The sequence below is a fragment of the Gastrolobium bilobum genome, unplaced genomic scaffold (genome assembly GCF_033153095.1).
Source record: "Gastrolobium bilobum isolate Gb01-03AN ecotype WA unplaced genomic scaffold, APGP_CSIRO_Gbil_v1 utg28196, whole genome shotgun sequence".
NCBI classification, from domain to species: domain Eukaryota; kingdom Viridiplantae; phylum Streptophyta; class Magnoliopsida; order Fabales; family Fabaceae; genus Gastrolobium; species Gastrolobium bilobum.
In genome coordinates, this window is record NW_026897317.1 from 66,561 (window position 1) to 88,948 (window position 22,388).

The following is a 22,388-nucleotide window of genomic DNA, read 5'->3' on the forward strand; positions in this document are numbered from 1 at the left end:
TTAATCACATGTCATTTTTTAATTAAACGGGTTAGGGATATTATAGTAAAATTACTGTATTTGCTGAAAACTACTAAAATTTCACTTTTCTCTCGTAAGTGATTTTAACTCATTAATTAGATTTCTTATCTAATTAATCCTCTTAAACATGGCAAAAACCGTAACTTCTCACTTTACTAGTATGTGTTATTATACATCCACTTCAAATACATTAGACTATAGGAAGAATTATTAGCTTGATTCTCAGCTTAATATTAAACTTAATTATTAATCATATATTCAGATTCAACCTCTTTTTCGAACTTCAAAATTTGTTGATTGGTTCCAAAACCAATTCTAGCAATATTAACTCTTTAGAAATTATTTCACAAATTATGTTACTAGCAAAAGCAATCCACTTGCAATATCTCTATTGAATCAGTCTTTTAACAAAAGATGAGTTTTCTACTTATTTGATTTCCACGTTTTCCAATTTTTTTAATATCCATTTTTATTAAAATCAATGTTAAAACTGTTCCAAAATTATTGTAAGACTCGCTTTCTTATTCAATTTTGATTAATGCTTTTGTCTCTCCTTTTGCTTGTTTCATTTTAATTTTTGTGTAATACAGTTATTTGAAAAGAGAATGTAAAAATATCACCGAATATACACCAAAAGGACTTGTTTTCATTCTCCTTTAAATGTTTTTTCCAAAAAAAAAAAAAAAAAAAAAATGGTGTAAAAAACAATCAAATTTTTTCTCTCATTTTGTTAGGTATGATTCATAATTCGCATATTGTGGTGTGGTGAATACAGTACAGACGAAGCTAGGCGTAACTTACATTAACTTACATTGAAGTTTTGATTTGTGTAATCGTCGATTTCCAATACATTTCTCGGAAACCTACTCCAGAATTCCATTCACTCTGGGAACAAAGGCAATTTGTCGCTTTTATTAGTTTAATCACTTCACCTTGATCGACCAAACAAACTAGACTTGCTTAAACGTTGCATTATAATCAATTAAGAGAACAAAGCACCAACGTTAGTAAATAAATAAAATCCACTTGCATCTATTTTATTGATTCAGCAAACCTTTTCTGAATCCATAGGTATTTTCTTAATGGCTGTAATGATTGTCTTGTTGGGAAGACTCTCCAGTTATTGGTTGGCCGGCCATCACAGTAAAGCCATCGTTGAGAGAATAGCTAATTGGCATTAACTCGCTTTTCAGAAACTAAATATAATTAGATGAGAATAACTAAATATAATGTTTATCAGCTCTATCTGCATTGAATCATTCTCATAAACTGCACTTCGAATTCCATATCCTTTCTCCTTTTCGATTCCATCACTCCCTTTTTCCTACCATGGCTGGAGCATTTGTTGGTGGTGCCCTTCTTTCTGCTTTCCTTCAAGTGGCAATTGACAGGCTGGCTTCTCCTGAAGTTGTGGACTACTTTCGAGGAAGAAAACTCAATGAGAAGCTGCTGAACAGGTTCAACAGCAAGCTGCTTTACATCAATGCTGTGCTTGATGATGCAGAACAAAAGCAGATCAGAAACCAACATGTGAAGACCTGGCTTGATAAGGTCAAAGATGCTGTGTTTGAAGCAGAAGATTTGGTCGATGAAATAGACACTCAAGTCACCAAATGCAAGCTGAAAGCCGAGTCTCAGATCAATACTAGCAAGGTATGGACTTTCTTCAGTCGAGTTTCTGTTAGTTCATTTGACAAGGCAATTAAATCGAGGATGGAAAAAGTCCTTGACAACCTAGAATATCTTGCAAGCCAAAAGGATATACTAGGTTTGAAAGAAGCTAGTGGTTTTGGTCTTGGTCTTGGATCAGGAAGTCAAGTGTCACCAACTTTGCCAACATCATCTTTGCTAGGTGAAACTGTTGTATATGGTAGAGATGATGACAAAGATATTATCTTTAATTGGCTGACATCTTATGCTCAGAATGATAACAAGCTATCAATAATTTCTATAGTGGGTATGGGCGGGATGGGTAAGACCACACTTGCCCAACATTTATACAATGATCCAAGGATGGATGGTGAATTTGATCTCAAGGCTTGGGTCTGCGTTTCAGATGAATTTGATGTTTTTAAGTTGACAAGAGCTATTCTTGAGGCAATCACTAGATCAACTGATGATGGCAGAGACTTGAATATGCTTCAAGAAAGATTGAAGGCAAAATTAACAGAAAAGAAATTTCTTCTGGTTTTGGATGATGTCTGGAACGAAAACCGCATGCAATGGGAAGCTTTGCAAACTCCTCTTAATTACGGGGCCCGGGGAAGCGAAATTCTTGTCACCACACGCAGTAAGCAAGTTGCTTCAGCTATGCGATCAGACAAAATGCATAGCCTCGAGCAATTACAAGAAAAACATTGCTGGCAATTGTTTGCTAAACATGCATTCCAAGATGAAAATACTCAGTTAAACCTTGAGTTCGAGGAGATTGGCACAAAAATAATTGAAAAATGCAAAGGATTGCCTCTGGCCTTGAAAACAATTGGAAGTCTCTTATATGGAAAATCATCAATTTCGGAATGGAAAAGTATACAAACAAGCGAGATATGGGATTTACCGGAAGAGGATAGCAATATTATCCCTGCTTTGAGACTGAGCTATCACCACCTTCCTTCTCATCTGAAGAGATGCTTTGCTTACTCTGCCTTATTCCCCAAAGATCATATATTTGAAAAGGAGTATTTGATTCTATTATGGATGGCTGAAAATTTTTTACAATGTCCTAAACAAGGTAAGAGCATAGAAGAAGTTGGTGAACAGTACTTCGATGATTTATTATCGAGGTGTTTTTTTCAAAGATCAAATGGAGATGAAATGCTTTTTTTCATGCATGACCTTCTCAATGATTTGGCCAAATATGTAAGCGGGGATTTTTGTTTCAGGTTGGAAGTTAAGGAAGCACAAAATATATCAAAAATGACTCGTCATTTTTCGTTTGTAACTAAGCATTACTATTATTTTGAAGTGCCTGAGGGTTTATGTGATGCTAAAAGGTTACGTACATTTCTCCCATTGAGTGAAATTTCCGAAGACAGATATTTTTCTTATTGGGAGTCTAGAATGTGGGTGCATAACTTGCTCTCCAAGTTGAAGTTCTTACGTGTCTTTTCTTTGCGTGGTAATCGCAATGTAAAAGAGTTGCCTGATTTTATATGCAATCTTAAATTACTCCGTTATTTGGACCTTTCGGGTACTGCAATCAGAAAGCTACCTGATTCCATATGTTTGCTCTACAACTTACAAACACTGAAGTTGTCATGTTGTCACAATTTGGAAGAGTTGCCCTTGAATTTGCATAAACTCACAAATTTGCGTCACCTTGATTTAGATGGAACTGAACTGAGAAAGATACCACCGCATTTGGAGAAATTAAAGAATCTACAAGTATTGTCTACATTTTACGTGGGCAAAGGTAGCGAGTCCAATATCGGGCAATTAGGAGAACTCAATCTCCATGGATCACTCTCAATTTCGGAGTTGCAGAATATTGTTAATCCCTCGGATGCATTAGCAGCGAATTTGTTAAATAAAATACACCTTGTGAATCTACATTTAGCATGGAGTGAAAAAAGCCATGATGATTCACAGAAAGAAAGGGAAGTACTCGAGAAGCTACAACCTTCCAAACACTTGAAAAAGCTGTCACTGACAAACTACGGTGGTACACGATTTGCAGATTGGTTTGGAGATAATTCATTATCCAATGTGGTGTCCTTAAAGTTGATCAACTGTAAAAATTGTATCTTGCTGCCCCCCCTTGGACTTCTGCCATATCTCAAGAATCTGTCAATTAAGGGGCTCCATGGGATAGTGGTTGTTGATGCTGAATTTTATGGGAGTAGCTCTTCTTCTTCTGCTGTTTCATTTCAATCCCTCGAAACCTTAAGCTTGGGCGATATGAAGGGATGGGAAAAGTGGGAATGTAAACTTTTGACGAGTGCTTTTCCACGTCTTCGAGAGCTTTGTATAGAGAATTGTCCCAAGCTGAAAGGGCACTTGCCGGAGCAACTTATTTGTTTAACGAAACTAGTTATTTATGAATGCCGACAGCTTGAGGCCTCTGTTCCCTGGGCTCCAACCATTGAAGAATTACAACTAGAGCATTGTGGAAAGGTGCAATTTGATTATCATCCATCTACTTTGAAAAGTTTAAAGATTGTTGGACGCTGCATGGAAGGATCTTCGCTTGAAAGGATTGGGCACAACAGTCTTGAAAAGTTGCACATTCATGATTGCCCAAATATGAATATTCCCATAAACCATTGCTACAATTTCCTTGTAGAATTGTGGATCATGAGTAGCTGTGAATCTCTAAGGACCTTTCCGCTGGATTTCTTTCCAAAACTCCGTTTGCTCTGTTTATTCGGTTGTATTAATCTTGAAATGGTTTCACAGGAGGAGCATGGCGGTAATCTCACATCTCTTACTCGCCTTGAAATAATTGATTGTCCACAACTTGAGTCGTTCTGTGGTGAAGGTTTGCCATCAAACCTAAGACATCTGCGTCTCTCCAAATGCTCCAAGCTTATGGGCTCACTGAAATGGCCTTTGAGAACAAACACTTCTCTAGTTTCCTTGCAAGTTGAAAAAGTGGATGTGGAGTCTTTTCCTGATCAAGGGTTGCTTCCTGTCTCTCTTAATAGTCTATGGATCAAAGATTGTCAAGATCTTATAAAACTGGACCACAATGGTCTCTGCAACCTCTCCTCTCTTACTGAATTGTGGCTTCAAGACTGCCCCAGACTCCAATGCTTACCGGAGGAAGGTCTGCCCAATTCCATTTCATCTCTAACCATTAGGGGCAATTGTCCGTTGCTCAAACAGCGTTGCCAGAAACCCAATGGTCAAGATTGCGGGAAAATTACCCACATTGAACACGTATACATTGATAATGATTATTGATCAGGTACCTACTCTACCACATGAATTTATGTTTTATTTTTATTTTTATTTTGTTTGGACACAATGATTGGCATTGAGATTCGAACTTATAACTTCATGCAAACTATTGGAACCTTCATCACGATGGTAGTTAAAATCTCGATTTAAATCTGTGATTTTATGATTTTACGATTTTTTTTAATCAAAACGATTTCATCAAAATTCCAAATACTTTTACGATTTTTTTTTTACGTTAGGATTTTACGTTTTACGATTTTTTATTCTTCTTCCAATTTTAAGTAAACTCCCAATTTTAACTACTATGCTCACCACTGGAACAATCCTAATGACTTTAATTAGAAATACTGGGCCATATATTCACTCTCTAGATAGCAACTAAAAAACAGCGCAAGTTACACCTAAACTTATTAATATATGTTGAACCAGGATGGCTTAATCTATATAGATTTGGTGACTCGAAATAATATTCTATTAAGTTTCATATATGTTGTTGATATATCTCAACTAAAGCGCAGACAGATTTAAATTAGAATAGTATCATCCACCTTTTCATATTTGGTTTTATATGCAACAATTTCTATTATCATTATGCCGCTGTTGAAGATGAAATTCCAACCAAATATGCTGTTTGTATCTAGTGTTCATGCCAGGAAAATGGAGAAGGTGGTGAAGCTTGGCCAACTACACAATGGTTTGGGCCTTGATTCAATAAAATGAATCATGGAATATTTATTGACTAGTTTCTTAGTTACTTGTTTTTTTAGAGTTTTGACAATTATTGTTAATTAGTCAATTAGTAGTTAATGTTTAAGTTGTTAGTTTGTAATTTTTATTATTTGGTTAATTTATGTTAATTGGCCATTTGGTTAATGGCTTACCGGGTTTTGTAATTATTGTTTATTTATTGTGAGTCATTTTCTTAGTTATTATTAATGATTGAGTTAGTAATTATTTAGTTATTTAGTAATTAATAATGTTGTTATTTTATAATTTTTTATTGTTATCTATTATTAATAATAATTTAGCATTTTAGTGTTAATTAAGTATATGACATACGCCTCTGCGTTCTATTAATTCTGGTCCTTGGACTTTTCAAAATTTACATATAACCGAAGCAAGTATGGAAATGAATAAAAATATAGGGCCTTGGAATGAGTCCTATTAGTTCTTATACTAATACCGAATTCCATTAAAACATCAAGTTCCTAAACTAATACGTGAGATCCACTTTTTGTGTCAAAATAAGTCAACTTGCATAACAAATTTACTCAAAAATTACAAATTGACATTGCAAGTGTATTTTATACAAGTAGATCATACTACCTGTAGTCTGTAATATTAATTACAATATCCACGGTGTACATTTCATGGAAATAGATCTCTGATGTGAGAAAAAACATGATATGATCATGTGAGAAGATCACAACCATACAAACTTAAATCAATGGTTATGATTTTGTAATTACCTATTTTACTATTTTTTCTCTCTCCTCTTTTATTATCGTTGATTCATCTTTGTATGGTTATGATTTCTCACTTTATCATGTAATGTGATTTTTCACATCAGAGAATCCGGATCCACATTTCATAGTTTATAAGATGTGGGATTTGAATTCTTTCATGTGAAAAAAGTAGTCATGTCGTTATGTTATTTGATCACAATCACTCATTACTCATTGATCATAAGATAAGAGAGCGAAAAATATATGATTTTAAAATGAGTAGTTGTGATGAAATAACATGATCATTTTTTCACGTGAGAGAATCCAAATCCATAAGATGTGAGCTTCTATTATATTTGAAACCAAAATCAGTACATCGTCAAATAAAAGCATGTGAACCAACCGAATTGTACCTAAATATGGTGGCCCTATATATAGATCAGGGATAACCATCAAATGTCGTGATCTTTCAAACCAAAATCAGTACTCTATGAAATCTTTCCAATAAGCATCGCCTGCTTCCTCATCCATGAAATCTCCCCAACTTTCAAAGGTGGAGGAAGAAGGGTTAGAGCACTCCTTTGGGTTTACAATGTTTTCAAGTGAGGCTGAAACCAGTGTTGGAAGCGAATTTGATGGCGTAGGAGCAGCATTTGTAAAACCAAGTTGATCATAAAAGTTTTGAGATTCCCTGTTACTACTATTTCTGCCTCCATTCAAGATTTGTGCTGGCTAGGGATGTGAATGGGTCGGGTCAGGTCAAGACAGATTTTTGTGCCGATTCTACTCAATTTGGTTTTTATAGGTCAGGTATTTTGACCCGACCCGCTTTAATTTGATCCAAGTCAGGTCTGACTAAGTTTGGATTTTTTCGAACTAGTTCAGAACCGGATCGGATCTGACCTGACTTGATTTCTGAAGTAAGTCTGACTTGGTTTCTGAAGTGGGTCAAATCCAACCTGACCCGTTTTTGACTTGGTTTCATCACAAAATTTCATCGAAATTTCTACGCTGCAAACGACGAAAATTTCATCACAAAATTATTTTTTCGTCGAAATACTTTTTGTTGAAAAGAGACAATTTTTCTCTAATGAAAATTTTTACGGAAATAAATTTTCTATCAAAATTTAGTTTCCGTCAAAAGTTTTGACAAAAACGATTTCCTCCATCAAATGTTTTAAACAAAAAAAGAATTCCGTAAACAATTTTGACGGAATGTTTTTCGTTCAAAATTTCAATAGGAATGTGTTCTGACGAAAATTTCGACCGAAATTATTTTGAGGGAAATGTTTCATTCGAAACTTTCGACGAAATTTAGATTCTCTAAAGAATTTTGACATAATATTTTTTTCGTCAAAATTTTTTATCAAAATATTTGTTATTAAAAATTTTTACGAAAATTTTTAACAGAAATGTGTTCCGTTGAAAATTTTGATGGAAATATTTTTTATCAAAAAACTTGACGAAAATATTTATTCAAAAAATTTCGATGGAAATATGTTTCGCTAAAAGTTTCGACGAATTTTTTTTTTGTCAAAAAGTTTAACGAAAATGTTTTCGTTAAAAACTTTCACTGAAATTTGAATTCTATAAAGAATTTTGATGAAATTTTTTTCCGTCAAAAAATTTCGATGGAAATGTGTTTTGTCGAAATTTTTGATGAATATGTTTTTTGTGAACTATTTTGACGAAATTTAGATTCCGTAAAAAAATTTGACAAAAAAATTTTTCCGTCAATTTTTTTCACATAAATGTTTTTAGTCACAAATTTTGATGAAAATATTTTTCGTCAAAAATTTTGCGAAAAATTTTGATGGAAATATTTTTCATAAAAATTTTGACGTAATTGTTTTATGTTAAAATTTTTCTTTTAATGTAATTGTGATTTTCTTTTTCTTTTTTTTCACATAAAGGGTATGGGTCAAGTTTTGGGTCAATGGGTCATTATTAAAACAATTCAGGTCTAAAAGTGACCCAAATAAAAGTGGTTCAGTATTTAAACTCAGTTCAAAAAAAATATAGATATTTATGGGTCAGGTCAAGGTCAGATCAAGGGCAGGGCAAGTGAATCAGTTTTTTGCACACCCCTAGTGCTGGCTGCTGAGGGGCTTCAATGTTTTGGAAATTGGGTTCAATTTGAGAAGAAAAACCAATTGAAACATTATAAAGGTTTTCGAGGTTAGTGTGATTCAATTCTAAAACATCACTTAGCAACGGCAGTGAGTTTAATGATCCAAAAGGATTGAGTGGATCCAATTTTGAGGCAGGACTAGTACCCATGACTTGAAGTATGTTCTCCGGCAAGTGGAGTCTGGCTACTAGTGTGGCATCTAACTATAGCCTTATAGCATTCATATCATAAGAATTTGTGAAACTGCTTACAATATTATGGAGGTTAGATTGATTCAATACTAAAACATCATTTACCAAACTTCCTGGAAGTGAGTTTGATGATCCAAAAGGATAGTGTGCATCTTAAGTTTTGAGGAAGGACCAATACCAATGACTTGAAGTATCTTCTCCAGCAAGTGGAGTTTGGCTACTTGTGTGGCATCTGGTTGTAGCCTTAAATCATCAATGTCACAAGGATTTGCAGCAGCCAATATCTGTTGTAGATTGTTGGCAATGTATAGGTGCTCTGATCTTGGACGGTGGGTCACTGGGTATAACCCCATTTGCAGAAGCTTTTTCTTTAAATGGGTGTTCCAGAAATTCTTAATTTCATTATCAGTCTTCCCCGGGAAATGAGTTGCTATAGCCGCCCACCTAATAAAGGAAATGCAGCATGTTCATATGATCAATTAATCATCACTTTATTTGTATAAAATCTCCATAAAATTAATTTAACAAAATAGTGATAGAAATAACTCCCCATCTAGAGTTTGTTGGGAGAATTTTATTAATAAACAACAGAGAAAATACAGAAATATAAGAGCAAATGCTCCCTGCAAGGAGTAGATCCCCTTGCCCCAGTGATAGGAATTTAACCCTCTTATCAAAGAGGGAGACAATTTGTATATTAATGAAAATTGAAACGATTATAGAAATTGTTGCAATAGAAACGATAAAGAGCCAGAGCTCCCAGCTATGGAGATCACTGCACTAGCCTTTCTACACCAGTAGAAAATTAACAGAAATAATGTCTACCTTCTACCCACGCTCTCCACTCCATATAAACGTCTAAAAGTAATAACAAACAACAACAAACTACACCTCCCACTCTCTCACCATAACTGTCATTACAATGCTGATAAGAACCAATTTATTACACGTCACACAATTTCCCTTCCCTTATTCCTATTCCTCCTTTGGTAAACCAACATTAGGTCAGTTCTTCTTCCCTGCTTGGGCTGCTCCTCTCCTCCTATGTATGGGCCTGCTGTTGATGGGCTGCTTGTTGTAGCACTTGTTGGTGGGCTGCTTGTTATAGCATTTATCCTATCAATACCACCCTCTATAGCTACTGCCTTGTCAAGGCAAAAGTTAGGAAATTTCCCTTTAACATCACTGGCTTTCATCCAGGTAGCCTCTTCAACTGGTTTGGATTTCCAAAGAATCAACCATTCTTCAATTGAGTTGCTCCTCTCCATGACACTACGTACAGCCAGTACCGACTCCGGCTCATGAATATTGGTCTCCTCTACAACCAAACCAACTGGTAATTCTCCTTCAACTGATACAGATCCGATGGCCTTCCTCAATTGGGACACATGAAAAATTGGATGGATATGAGAACCTTCAAGAAGCAACAGCCACTGCCCCAACCTCTTTTATCACTTGGAAAGGTCCATAAAAACGCGCAGCCAGCTTGGGATTAATGCGCCTAGAGACGGACATCTGCCTGTGTAGTCTCAACTTCACATAACCAAATCTCCAACCTCAAAAGCTAGGTCCTGACGGTGAATATCTGTCTGTCTTTTCATAGAAGAATGAGCACGAATCAGATGGTATTTAAGCTGGTGCAAGGCCTCGTCTCTATCATACAATACTCTAGATATTGCGTCCACCTGAGTTTCTCCTACCAATAATGTGTAATATTGGGAGGAGGGCGACCATATACAGCAGTAAAAGGAGTAGTATTAATTGAGCTATGGTAAGAGGTTTTATACCAGAATTCAGCCCAAGAGATCCGTAGTGACCAAAGCTTGGGCTGCTCCGAAGCAAAACAACGCAAATATGTTTCAAGGCAACGGTTTACCACCTCTGTTTGTCCATCCGTTTGAGGATGATAGGAGGTACTCACTTCAAAACAGTCCCCGGCAAAAGAAATAATTCTTTCCAAAAATTTCTTAGGAAAAGGGGGTCACAGTCACTTATGATAAATCTAAGTAATCTGTGAAGGCGAACCACTTCTTTAACAAATAACTCAGCAATGTTCTTAGCAGTAAAAGGATGTTTAACAAGAATAAAATGAGCATATTTTGATAAACGATCCACTACTACTAAAATCACCTCATACCCTTAAGACTTAGGCAGCCCAGTAATGAAATCCATGGAAACGTCCTCCCAAATCAGTTGAGGCACAGGCAGTGGTTGGAGAAACCCAGCAGGAGTCAAGGTTTGGTGCTTATTTCTTTGACAAACGTCACAAGATTTCACAAATGCCATAACCTGTTTTTGTATTCCCTTCCAGAAAACACCACTAGCAAGTCTTTTAAATGTTCTAGTAAAACCCGAATGTCCCCCGATATGAGATGAATGAAATTCCTTCAATAACGCAGGAATGAGAGAAGACTTGGAGGATAAAACCATGCGCTTCTTATAAAACAGCAACTCTCCGTGCAAAACATAATTAGCATGAGCATCTTGGCCAGAATGGATGGATGCTGTGACATCCTACAGAAATGGGTCAGATTTGTACTCGTCCTTGACAATACTCAGATCCAACCAATAGGGACTGGATATCACACTAGATAGCTCAAGGTCCGCTGGTTACATCATTCTAGAAAGGGCGTCAGTGGCTTTATTTTAAAGCCCAAGCTTGTATATAACCTCAAACTGATATCCTATTAGCTTAGACAACCAGCAATGCTGATCGGAAGTAGTAATACGCTGAGACAATAAATGTTTTAAACTCTTATGTTCTGTATACACAGTAAAGGAACGCTCCAAAAGGTATGGACGCCAGTGTTGAATGGCAAGGGCCAAGGCCATAATCTCTTTCTCATACACTGACTTTGCAAGGTTCCTGGGAGCAAGAGCTTTGTTATAGTAAGCGATTGGTTATTTCTCCTGCATCAACACAACACCTAAACCAGTACCAGAAGCGTCACACTCCATTATGAATTCTTTAGAGAAGTCAGGAAGAGCTAATATTGGGGCAGACGTAAGAAGCTCCTTCAGTTGGTCGAAGGCTGCCTTGGCAGCATTGTTCCAAATAAAACCATTCTTCTTGGTGAGTTCAGTTAGTGGTTGCGCAATCTTACCATAGTCTTTAATAAAACGCCGGTAATAGCCAGTCAACCCCAAAAATCCACGAACTCCCTTAACATTATGTGGTTGTGGCCAATTAATTACAGCTTAGTTGAATCTTTGAAGGATCCATTGCTACACCTTGGAATGAAATGACATGACCCAAATACACCACAGATTCTTCCCAAAAGCTGCACTTCTTCCTTTGAACAACGAGATGATGTTCCTAAAATAAAGACAACACCTCTGTCAAATGGCATAAATGAGTTTCTCAGGTGGAACTATATACAAGGATATCATCAAAAAAACACCAAAACCTGATGGCGAAGTTTTTCTCGGAAAACTGAGTACATGGTGGATTGAAAAGTGGATGGTGCATTTGTTAAGCCAAAAGGCATAACAAGATACTCATAATGCCCATCATGTGTACGGAATTCCGTTTTATGGGTATCCTTCGTTCTTACCCTTATTTGGTGAAAACCCGATTTCAAATCAATTTTAGAAAAATACCTAGCACCATAAAGTTCATCCAGTAACTTATTAATGGTAGGAATGGGGTACTTATCTGGAATAGTGACCTTGTTCAAAGCCCTATAATCCACACACATCCTCCAAGTTCCATCTTTCTTTTTTATTAATATGACGGGACTGGAAAAAGGGTTGACACTGTGTTTGATCTCCCCTTCTTGTAGTAACTCCTTCACTTGCCATTCAATCTCATCTTTATGGTGATGAGCATATCGGTATGGTCGAACACTTACTGGACCCACGCCTGGAATCAAATTGATGGCATGGTCGTGTTCTCGAAATGAGGGTAGCCCTTGTCTCTTGTTAAACACACTCTGGAACTGAGCAAGTACTTGTGTAATGGTCACTTGTTGCTCCTCTATTAGATGCTTATGTATTGGATTGTCAGGCTCATTTTCCTCCTTTTTTGCTTCAGTTTCTGCATCATGCAGCAACCCTTGCAAGGCTACGAGTTGAACTCCAGCACGTATCTAATATCCTCGAAGCAAAATCGTCCTCCCCTAGTGAGAAAATTGCATCTTTTTTTTCTTCCAGTCTTGACACACCTCTCATAAAGTCTCCAACCACTCCATTCCCAAAATTAGGTCGACACCACCCAAATCCAAAAGATGGGCCCCTATCGTCAGACGGTGTCGCCCTAATTGAAGGTTGAGCTCAGTGCATCTTCCTTTTGATAACCTCCGGCTACCGTCTCCCAGACAAACGCTGAACTCTTTGGTGTCTTTCACTGACAGATTAAGCGAATCGACCAATTCTGGGGCGATGAAGTTGTGGCTCGCTCCGCTATCGACCAATACCAATACTGAAAATCCCTCCAATTCTCCTTCAATTTTCATCGTTTTCGCTTGAACCACCGCGTCGGATCCCTGTTCGCGGCTGCTCTCCCTTTCACAACTGACATGATTGCACACCATCTCCCGCCCTTCAATACCCTCTTTCTCCTCCGTAGTGATAAGATCACTTGAGTCTCCTATGATGTCGTCTTCTCCCCATATTAGCAAACGTAAGTGCTTGTGTGGACATTGATGGGTTGGGCTAAAATTTTGCCCACATTTAAAACAAAGGCCATTGGCCCTTCGATCCATCATATCATGGTACGATAAGTTTCTGACTCCCTTGTAATTGGGCACATTTCTCCTATCTCCTGGCTTGTTGGGCCTCTCCTCGGGTTTAATTTGTTGAGCTTGACTCCCAACAAGTGCATGCTTGTTTGGGAAACGCTCACCTCCGGCGACAGACACCACTGCGCGATGAAATGGGTTCTGGTCACGCGATGATGGCTTCCACTTCCCTCCCAACAGCTTACGCTCCACTGTCCTGGCCATGAAGATCATCTTGTAGCGGGTTTGCGGTTCCAGGGAGAGCACTTCGAGTTTAGTTTCTTTTTTGAGACCACCGACAAACAAACCCATGTATTGCTCATCTGGCATAAAGGAAATCTGAGCTGATAACATTTCGAAAGCTTCAACATATTCATCCATCGTTCCTCCTTGCATCAGTTCTTTTAATTGAGCAAAAGGATTGCCAAAATGGCCTTCTCTATAATGATCTAACAAGGTGTGCTTAAATCGTTCTCAATCCAGCTGTGCGTCAGACTCTTTGAGCACCTTGAACCAATGCCATGTAGAACCTTCCATGCAAATTTGGGCGTATTGGATGCGCATGGTAGGTGGTGTCCCTTGAACGGCAAAATAAGTCTCGGCTCTGGCAACCCATCCCACCGGATCTGTCCCGGAGAAAACTGGGAGCTCTATTCTCTTTGCCTTAATTCGATAGTCATCACCCTGATTCTCATTGTGAGTTACCTTGGTGGGTATTTCATTGTCACCATTTTTCTCTACCACCTTCCGTTTTGATGTCTCACTGCTTTCTGCCACAGTGATTACTGGAATTTCTGTAGACGACTAACGATGTTGGAACCCGTCTTTTACCTCCGTGTGTAACGCTTGTAAGCTCTTTGCAATTTCTGCAACGCTAGTAACCAAGGCACCTAGCTTAACGGAATGATCTGAAAGCTGACTGGAATTGCCCTTAGACGTTATATCTTGCGATCAGAGAATTGCCTCTTGTGTACGAAGCGAGTTTTCTACTGTTGTCATTCTTGTTTCAAGTGTATCTACTCTTTCAGAAGTCATTATGGTGAGCATAAACTACTCAAACGTCAACACTCCCTCAAAACACTCTCAATACATTCCTAATGAAAGCACCAATTTGATAGGAATTTAACCCTCTTATCAGCTAAAGAGGGAGACAATTTGTATATTAATGAAAATTGAAACGATTACAGAAATTGTTTCAATAGAAACAATAAAGAGCCAGAGCTCCTAGCTATGGAGATCACTCCACCAGCCCTTCTACACCGGTAGAAAATTAACAGAAATAATGCCTCCCTTCTACCCACGCTCTCCACTCCATATAAACATCTAAAAGTAATAACAAACAATAATAAACTACACCTCCCACTCTCTCACCATAACTGTCAATACAATTATGATAAGAACCAATTTATTACACGTCACACAATTTCCCTTCCCTTATTCCTATTCTTCCTTTGGTAAACCAACATTGGGTCAGTTCTTCTTCCCTGCTTGGGTTGCTCCTCTCCTCCTACGTATAGGCCTGCTGTTGATGGGATGCTTGTTGTAGCACTTATTAGTGGGCTACTTGTTGTAGCATTTCTCCTATCACCTAGCCTCAGCCGAACAAATACAAAAAATATCCCCTTGCAAATTATGTTATAAACTATTCCTAAATACAAAACACAAACATCAGTTCCAGACTACACCCATGTATAAAGAATAACTACCGAAATAACTGCACACTAAGTTGATTTTATTCTAAATAGACCACACCCATGTATAAATGATAACTACTAAAATAATTGCATACTAATTTGATTTTATTCTAGGCCTACAGACATAAACTTTCAGTGGTTTAGGTATCCAGGTTCCTTCATTAGATTCTTCATGCAGTGGAGCATTCCTATCAAATACCCCTATCAAATAGTCTAAGGTTAAATTGAACAGGAAAACTACCAATTTTTTTTAGTTTATAGTCTAAAAGATAAATTTGAATAACTTATTCCCAAGAACTGCATGTAAATTGATGATGAGTCCATTTTAGCCTGCAACTCTTTACACACTTGTTCAATCCTGCAAGCTTTGGAAGGGCTCTCCAACTCCCATGACCATGTTTCTGAATGTAATCAACTAATATTTTATCCACTTCTGGGCTCCATGGACCCTTCTTCAAACCACTTTCATCATCACTACTTGTTACTCTCCTCATCATCAATCACTGCACGTATTGGAAATATTATAAAAATAAGTTTGATTAATTCAGGGAGTAGTTTCCATGACCAATTAAAATTAAATACATTTTGTACCAAAAAATTTAAAAAAAAAAAAAAGGAAATACATCAGGGGCTGTTTGGCAGGAGTTTTTCTCCTAAATACCCAGACAAAATTAGATTGGGAATTCAACATGCCAATGTTTGTAGAAGTCTCAAAAAACTTAACCAGGAAAATTGATTACCTAGGAAACATAATTTGTGTGAAAAATGTCAATGAAAACACTGTGCAAGAAAACCACATCGTAGGTGGTATTTGAAGTTTACGGGGATAAGGGAAAAAATAGCGCGAACTTTTTGTCGAAAATGACCCTCTGTACTGTTGAAAGAATGGGTATGAAGTTTATTAGAGGTCTTGTAATTTTATGTCCCATTGAGCTTTCTTCATTTTAGGAGATTTGGTTTTCATTTTATGCCTAGAGTATAACAGAAGCAGATTGTACCGTTGGGATCTATAAGCTCACTATGTTCCCTTCAGAGATGAGTCACTGTATGGATAATAACCTTAGCACAGGTACAGACCAGGCTAAGAGGTACTATGCCAAGTATAAGTAAGCAATCAATAATGGATAAGTAAGTGATAATATGACTCAAAGTAAATGGGCAGAATAACGATACATAAGATATCTTCATGGTGTGCCCAAGGGGGCTATTTATAGGGAAAATGGTGTGGGTTGGTGAGGAGGGGGTCAACCCTCCTTAGGATTCACTCCCATGGTGGCAGTGTTTGGCGTGGCAGGCGCTGCTATTGTAGCAGCGCTGCGCCTTCTGTGCCTGGCGATGTCAGCGTTGGACAAAGGGGCAGTTTCCCTTTAAGGTGCCTGTGACGGTCACCTTTGGGGGTTAAGGTCCCAAGATGGGACATTTTGCTGCTTCCCCTTAGACGCGTCACAGCATTGGGGGATGAGAGGGTCCACGTCAGCCCTTAGGGCTGATGAGGGTTGGAGCCTGGAGTTGGGCCTGAGCCATTGGGCTGCTTAGTAGTTGGGCCATCCGGAACAGGAGCCCCCCAGCTTGGTATTAAGCGTAGGTTGGTGCCAAGTTACAGTCTTTGGGCGACACCTTGTTGGCGATCTGTGCGATTGGTAATAAGCGTTAGTTGGTGCCAAGGCAAAGTCGTAGGGCGACATCTAGGTGGTGTCGCCAAGGTAAAGGATTTGGGCATCGCCTGAACGGTGTAGGAGTAGCAACCACATTAGCTGGTGCCAAGGCAAAGTCGTTGGGCGACCTCTGGCTGGTGTCGCCAAGATAAAGAATTTGGGCGTAGCCTGACTGGTGTAGGAGTAGTAACCAATATCTTACGCCTTGCAAGGGGTATTTTGGGTCTTTCGCCTTTCTGACACGAAGGGTGTCTCTTCGAATTTTGAGGAGTTGCAATGATGGCTTCTCCCATAATTGCAAGTAACTGCATAACTCAATCGTTACGAGGCACGGCGTATTAATGCGACATGTCGTCACGAGGCACGGTGCATTAATGCGACATGAAGGGTGTCTTGTCCCCTTGAAATTAACATCAAGCCCTTCATCACAACCGCCTATCACCTGACAGTTATGACATCCTACGGTTGAAAAGGGGGAGGCTGTACACGTGTATGCCATCTTGATCTCCTTCCTCCTTTAAAAAGGAGGTTTGTTCCCTCCTGAGGACCTTCTTCACGCTATCTGCTGTTCTTCCTGTTTCTGCACATTGCATTATGCTTTTCCTTCTTTGCCATAGTGCGCGTGCCAGTCCTCCTTTCTTCACTGTCTGCATTATCTCAGGTACAGTGTTTCACTCTTTTTGCTTTGATATTCCTTTGCACTTCTTTTTGCATCGTTTCTCTTCTTCTTTTTCTGGGAATGGTTAAAATAACGGACGTGCCTGAGTTGTTCTTACCGGAGTTGGACGTTGAGGTTAAGGAGGAAGAATTTGATGAAGCCTTCGACACACTCGAAGGCTGTACAGTGGGGCTAGCTATGCAGAAATATCTTGCTACGCGTGGTGGGGAAAGCAGCAGCTTTCCCTCATATCGTTCTTTAGTTCCTGGGGTTGAGTCGTTACCCCACGATAGGATTCCTGAGCTTCTGGGTTTTACTGAAGAGGAGATTCAAAATCTCCTACCAGAACGGGCTTTAGGGCTTGTGCTTCCTTATTTGGGTGAAGCATCTGGCTCTCGAATTCGTGGTGTGCGCCAGGTGTCGGGTAGTGAGACCGTTTCTGGGTCTGGTAGGCTTCAGTCTTCCAGTTTCGGAAGGCGACGGTCAGGTGGTTCAAGTGAAGGGGTTAGGCCTTGCCCTTCACAAAGTCGTCGTTCAAGGTCTTTTATTCGCTCTTGTGAACAAAGGAGAGGTTTGCGTCGCCATGTTTCTCGGCGTTCTGCCCTTGGAGCAGGGCGACTTGTTCGGCCTTTGTCTTCTATTAACCGTCACCCGCAAAATCGTCCCATAGAGTATTACTATAAACCTCACCATCCGACTTTTGACTCTTCTATTGCCTTGAGTACATCATGGGCCCATATTCTCAACAGTTCCCAGTCCTTCCATCGCCGTAAATATGATGAATCTACAGACAACCGACTAGGTAGATACTACCCGGAAGATGGACGACTTGTGAAGTATGGCGTGTGGGACGCCATATATGAAGACCTGGGGCTTTATAAGATACTGCCTTCTTGGTGGCCTTCTTCTTTAAGCTACTCGGATTTTTATTCTTTGAGCTCTTCAGAAACTTCTGATTCTGACAATAAGTTGTTTGTGCTTAAGTTATTTTTTCCTTTAGTTGTTGGTAAGGAGGGTGTTGACGGTAACAGGAGTGACGGTTGGGTGTTGCGGAGGTTTGAAGCTTCCCCCCATTGTTGATCTCCTACTCGTCGGTTGGAACAGTGTTTGGAGATTGACTGTATGTTTGTTGCTCCCTTGTAGAATTTGAAGACAACCTCTTGGCTTATAGTGGCTCCTCAGGAAGGCGACTGCACATTGGCGAGGAGTTAGGTAGACCCTTTGGTGGCGTCATCATCCTCAAGTTATGCTACTGGGGAGATTTTGAACCGTGATTACCAATCGGAAGCTTGTTTTGACATTACCCCAAATGGTGCACACGAGGCGAAGTGGCAAACAATCGCGGTTGGGAGTGATCAATGTGTTTGTGATACTCCTCACAGAGTAGCGAGATCTCATTGGCGGTTCACGATGTATAAGACTCACTTCAAGGATCAAAAAGTAAGGTTTCCTTTGTCTGAGTTCGAGATGGGAGTGCTTGCCTACCTACAGGTTGCTCCTTCCCAGTTGCACCCAAATGCTTGGGCGTTTGTTCGGGTCTTCGAGAAGATATGCCAGTATTTTGAATGGGAGTACTCTGTGCGGTTGTTCTTTTACTGTTTTCAGGTGTCGCCTTCGCTGAAGAGGCTAGGTTGGGTTTCATTAAAGGCGGGCACTGGATTAGGATCAATATTTACCCAGTACACCAACTCATATAAGAACTGGCGACATACTTATTTCTGGATCGAACCAGTGCTTGGTAAGGGGGAGTTACCTTTTTTTGTTGATCGGACGAGTAGGGAGAGTCGGTTCCCACTATACTGGACTAAGGCCCATTATGAGACGCCCGCTGGTCAGTATTCTTTTGAGTGGGGAGCCTTGTCTCCTGAGGAGGTAATGGTGGTGGATTGGTTTGTGAAGGTGAAGGAGGGCCTTGACCGGTGGCCTTCAAAGCAAGTGTTATGTCATGGAGGTGTGATGGCATTTAGTATTATTTGCTACTGTGGTGAGTCTTAACTGTCTTTACTAACACTTGTCTTTCCTGTCTTGCAATTGGAAACTTGCCGATGGAGACTCTGAGGCTTGCACGTGAGGCGGCGGCCAAGCTTAAAGCCTCGAAGAGCGTGGTTCAACAAATCAAACCAAACCTCGCCCCGAAAAGGAAAGATACTGACAAAGGAAAGTCAAAAGAAATCCAACCGAAGAAGAAGAAGATTTGAACTACTGCAGATATTCCAGCTGGCGAGCTGGACAAGAGGGTGACTGCCCCTATAATTAAAGAGCCCACGAACGTGGTGAGAAGCTCGTCAGCTAGTGAATCCACTCTGGGGTCGGGGTCGCCTGCCACTGGGGGGTCAAGTCTGAAAAGAATGGGAGATGAAAACTTGACTCCGCCTAGGGCCTCCAAGACGCCACGCAACGAGCCATCCGAGCGTAGGCAGTTTGCTGATGACGCAGGCGATGGTGAAATGCTGGTAAACAGTGCTTGCGATGACGGAGAGCCTCGCCCAACAGCTGGCGCGCAAGATTCTCCTCCTTCTCCTGTTGAGATCCCAGTTGGCAGGGCCCTCAAATTGTCAGAGAGGGACCTTGGCAATGGATTTCCTAACATTTGGCATCCTAAGATGGTGGTGCCTGAGAGGGTTGATCGCCAGGAATTCATGAACTGCACTCAAGTGGTTATTGGCCGCATCTTAGGAATGCAAGAGATCGCCCGTGCAGTTGACGATCGATGTTCTTCTCAGGAGGATCGCCTTGATGAGTTTGGGCGACAGGTGGATGACCTTACTGCTGAGGTTGGGCGCCTTGGTAAGGAGGTTGCCGACAAGAAAGCTTCAAACAAGTCTTTGTCTGGGAGACTGAAGAAGGCGGAGGGAGAGGTTAAGCGGCTATCCTCCGACAAAGATGACTTAACAAAGTCATTGGAAGAGGTCATGAAGGAGAAGGATGATCTCCAAACTAAGAAAAACCAATTGTCTGCTAACTTGTTTGCTGCACAAGGGAGCCTCCACGCCAAAGATGAGGACTTCAAGAAAGCCATTGGGCGGGTGGAAGAGTTGGAGGAAGCCTTAGCTGAACTTATGTACGTTTCCTTTAACAACGCCATTCAGCAAGTTTCTGTTAGGTATCCAAAGCTTGACCTGACTGGTTTCACCCCAGACTATGAGGAGGAAGATAACAAGATAGTCGAGCGCCTCGAGGGTGGCGGGGTGAAGGTAATTGAGGTTAGGCCTGAGACTGATGAGGATGAAGGCGCGCAAGAAATCCTCCCAACCAGTGACGCCGACAGTGAAGATAATCCTGAAGAAGATGATGTTAGGCGTGACATTCCGACTGAACCCGTTTACGAGGCTTTGGTTGGCTGAGACGTGGCGACTGGGGGTGAAGTTGTAGTTGCGGGCGTGACTGACTTGGCTTTGGGCAACGTGGAGGAGGGCGCGACAGACCAGGCCCGCGAAGCTTCTAATGATAATGTCACAGCTGACGATCGTCAACTTGATTCTTAAACTTAAATATAAGTGTTGCACGGTTGATGTGTCAACCGATAGCTTTTCCTTAACTTTTGTCGTGGTTGGTATGTCAACTGCGGACTTGTACTTCTTTTAATCTTCAATGAATTTGTTTTCCTTTCCTACTTTTAATCTAAACTCTTAAGAATTGATGTACCCTTACATTATAACGGGGGTGAGAACCATCCCATCAATTTGGCGTTGGCTGGGGGTGAGGACCGTCCCAGTCCAACTATGGCGGGGGTGAGGACCTTCTCGTAACTTCGATGTTGACTGGGGGTGAGAACCATCCCAGTCCAACGTTAGGCGGGGGTGAGAACCATCCCGTTAGTTTGGCGTTGGCTGGGGGTGAGGACCGTCCCAGTCCAACTATGGCGGGGGTGAGGACTATCCCGTAACTTTGATGTTGGCTGGGGGTGAGAACCATCCCAGTCTAACGTTAGGCGGGGGTGAGAACCATCCCGTTACTATGGTGTTGGCTGGGGGTGAGATCCATCCCAGTCCAACGTTAGGCGGGGGTGAGGACCATCCCGTTACTTTGATGTTGGATGGGGGTGAGAACCATCACAGTCCAACGTTAGGCGGGGGTGAAAACCATCCCATTACTTTGGCGTTGGCTGGGGGTGAGAACATCCAGTCCAACGTTAGGCGGGGGTGAGGACTATCCGGTTACTTTGGCGTTTGCTGGGGGTGAGAACCATCCCAGTCCAACGTTAGGCGGGGGTGAGGACCATCCTGTTAGTTAATCATGTTACTTTGACAACGAGTTTGTAAATTGGCGATCGTATTTATTGAAAATGTGGAACTCTATCTCGTTAAAAACCTTTCCCAGCAAAACCCATTGGGACAAAAATGTAGGAAAGGAAAAGAGTGCAGGAAGCTCTACATGATAGTTTAACTATAATACTTCTTGAGCTTATCTGTGTTCCACGCCCTTGGTATCGCCTTTCCCTCCAGTGTCTCGAGGGAGTAAGATCATTTCCCCAGTTTGTTGGCTATCCGGTAAGGTCCTTCCCAGTTTCGGGGCGAGCTTTCCTTCACGGGCGTTCTTATTTCCTACGTCTGCTCTTCTAAGCACCAAATCTTTTTCTTCAAAAATTCGGGGAATGACTTTCTTGTTGTAATAAGTGGCTGGCTTTTCCTTTGACTGGCGATCAGACCGAGCGGCATATCCTCTGAGTTTGTCCAGCAGGTCCAATGCTTCATTCAGATTTTGGGTGTTGGCGATCTCGGTCACGTGCTCTTGTCGCCAGGAGGGTTCACCAATTTCTACAGGAATCATGGCTTTTGTGCCGTAAGTCAGCCTGAAAGGCGTCTCCGTAGTGGATGACTGGGCGGTTGTCCTGTATCCCCACAGGACGTTTTTAAGGTTGTATATCCACGCCCTTTTGTGTGCTTCCAGTTTCTTCTTAATTCCTTTCCCCAGCATTTTGTTGGCCGACTCCACTAAGCCGTTGGATTGGGGGTGTTCAACTGCGGCAAAGTGAT

The 22,388-nt window shown here is 40.5% G+C and overlaps 1 protein-coding gene and 1 pseudogene across 1 annotated transcript; one reads left to right on the top strand and one right to left on the bottom strand.

Annotated features, from left to right (window-relative positions):
• The first annotated feature begins 1,350 nt into the window (after positions 1-1,350).
• LOC133305953 (putative disease resistance RPP13-like protein 1) lies at positions 1,351-4,923 on the top strand. The gene has a single exon (XM_061506222.1). It carries the CDS (start codon positions 1,351-1,353, stop codon positions 4,921-4,923), a length of 3,573 nt encoding a protein of 1,190 aa, XP_061362206.1.
• A 1,922-nt stretch (positions 4,924-6,845) lies between these two features.
• LOC133305939 (transcription factor MYB93-like) lies at positions 6,846-15,596 on the bottom strand (annotated as a pseudogene).
• Positions 15,597-22,388: the final 6,792 nt, after the last annotated feature.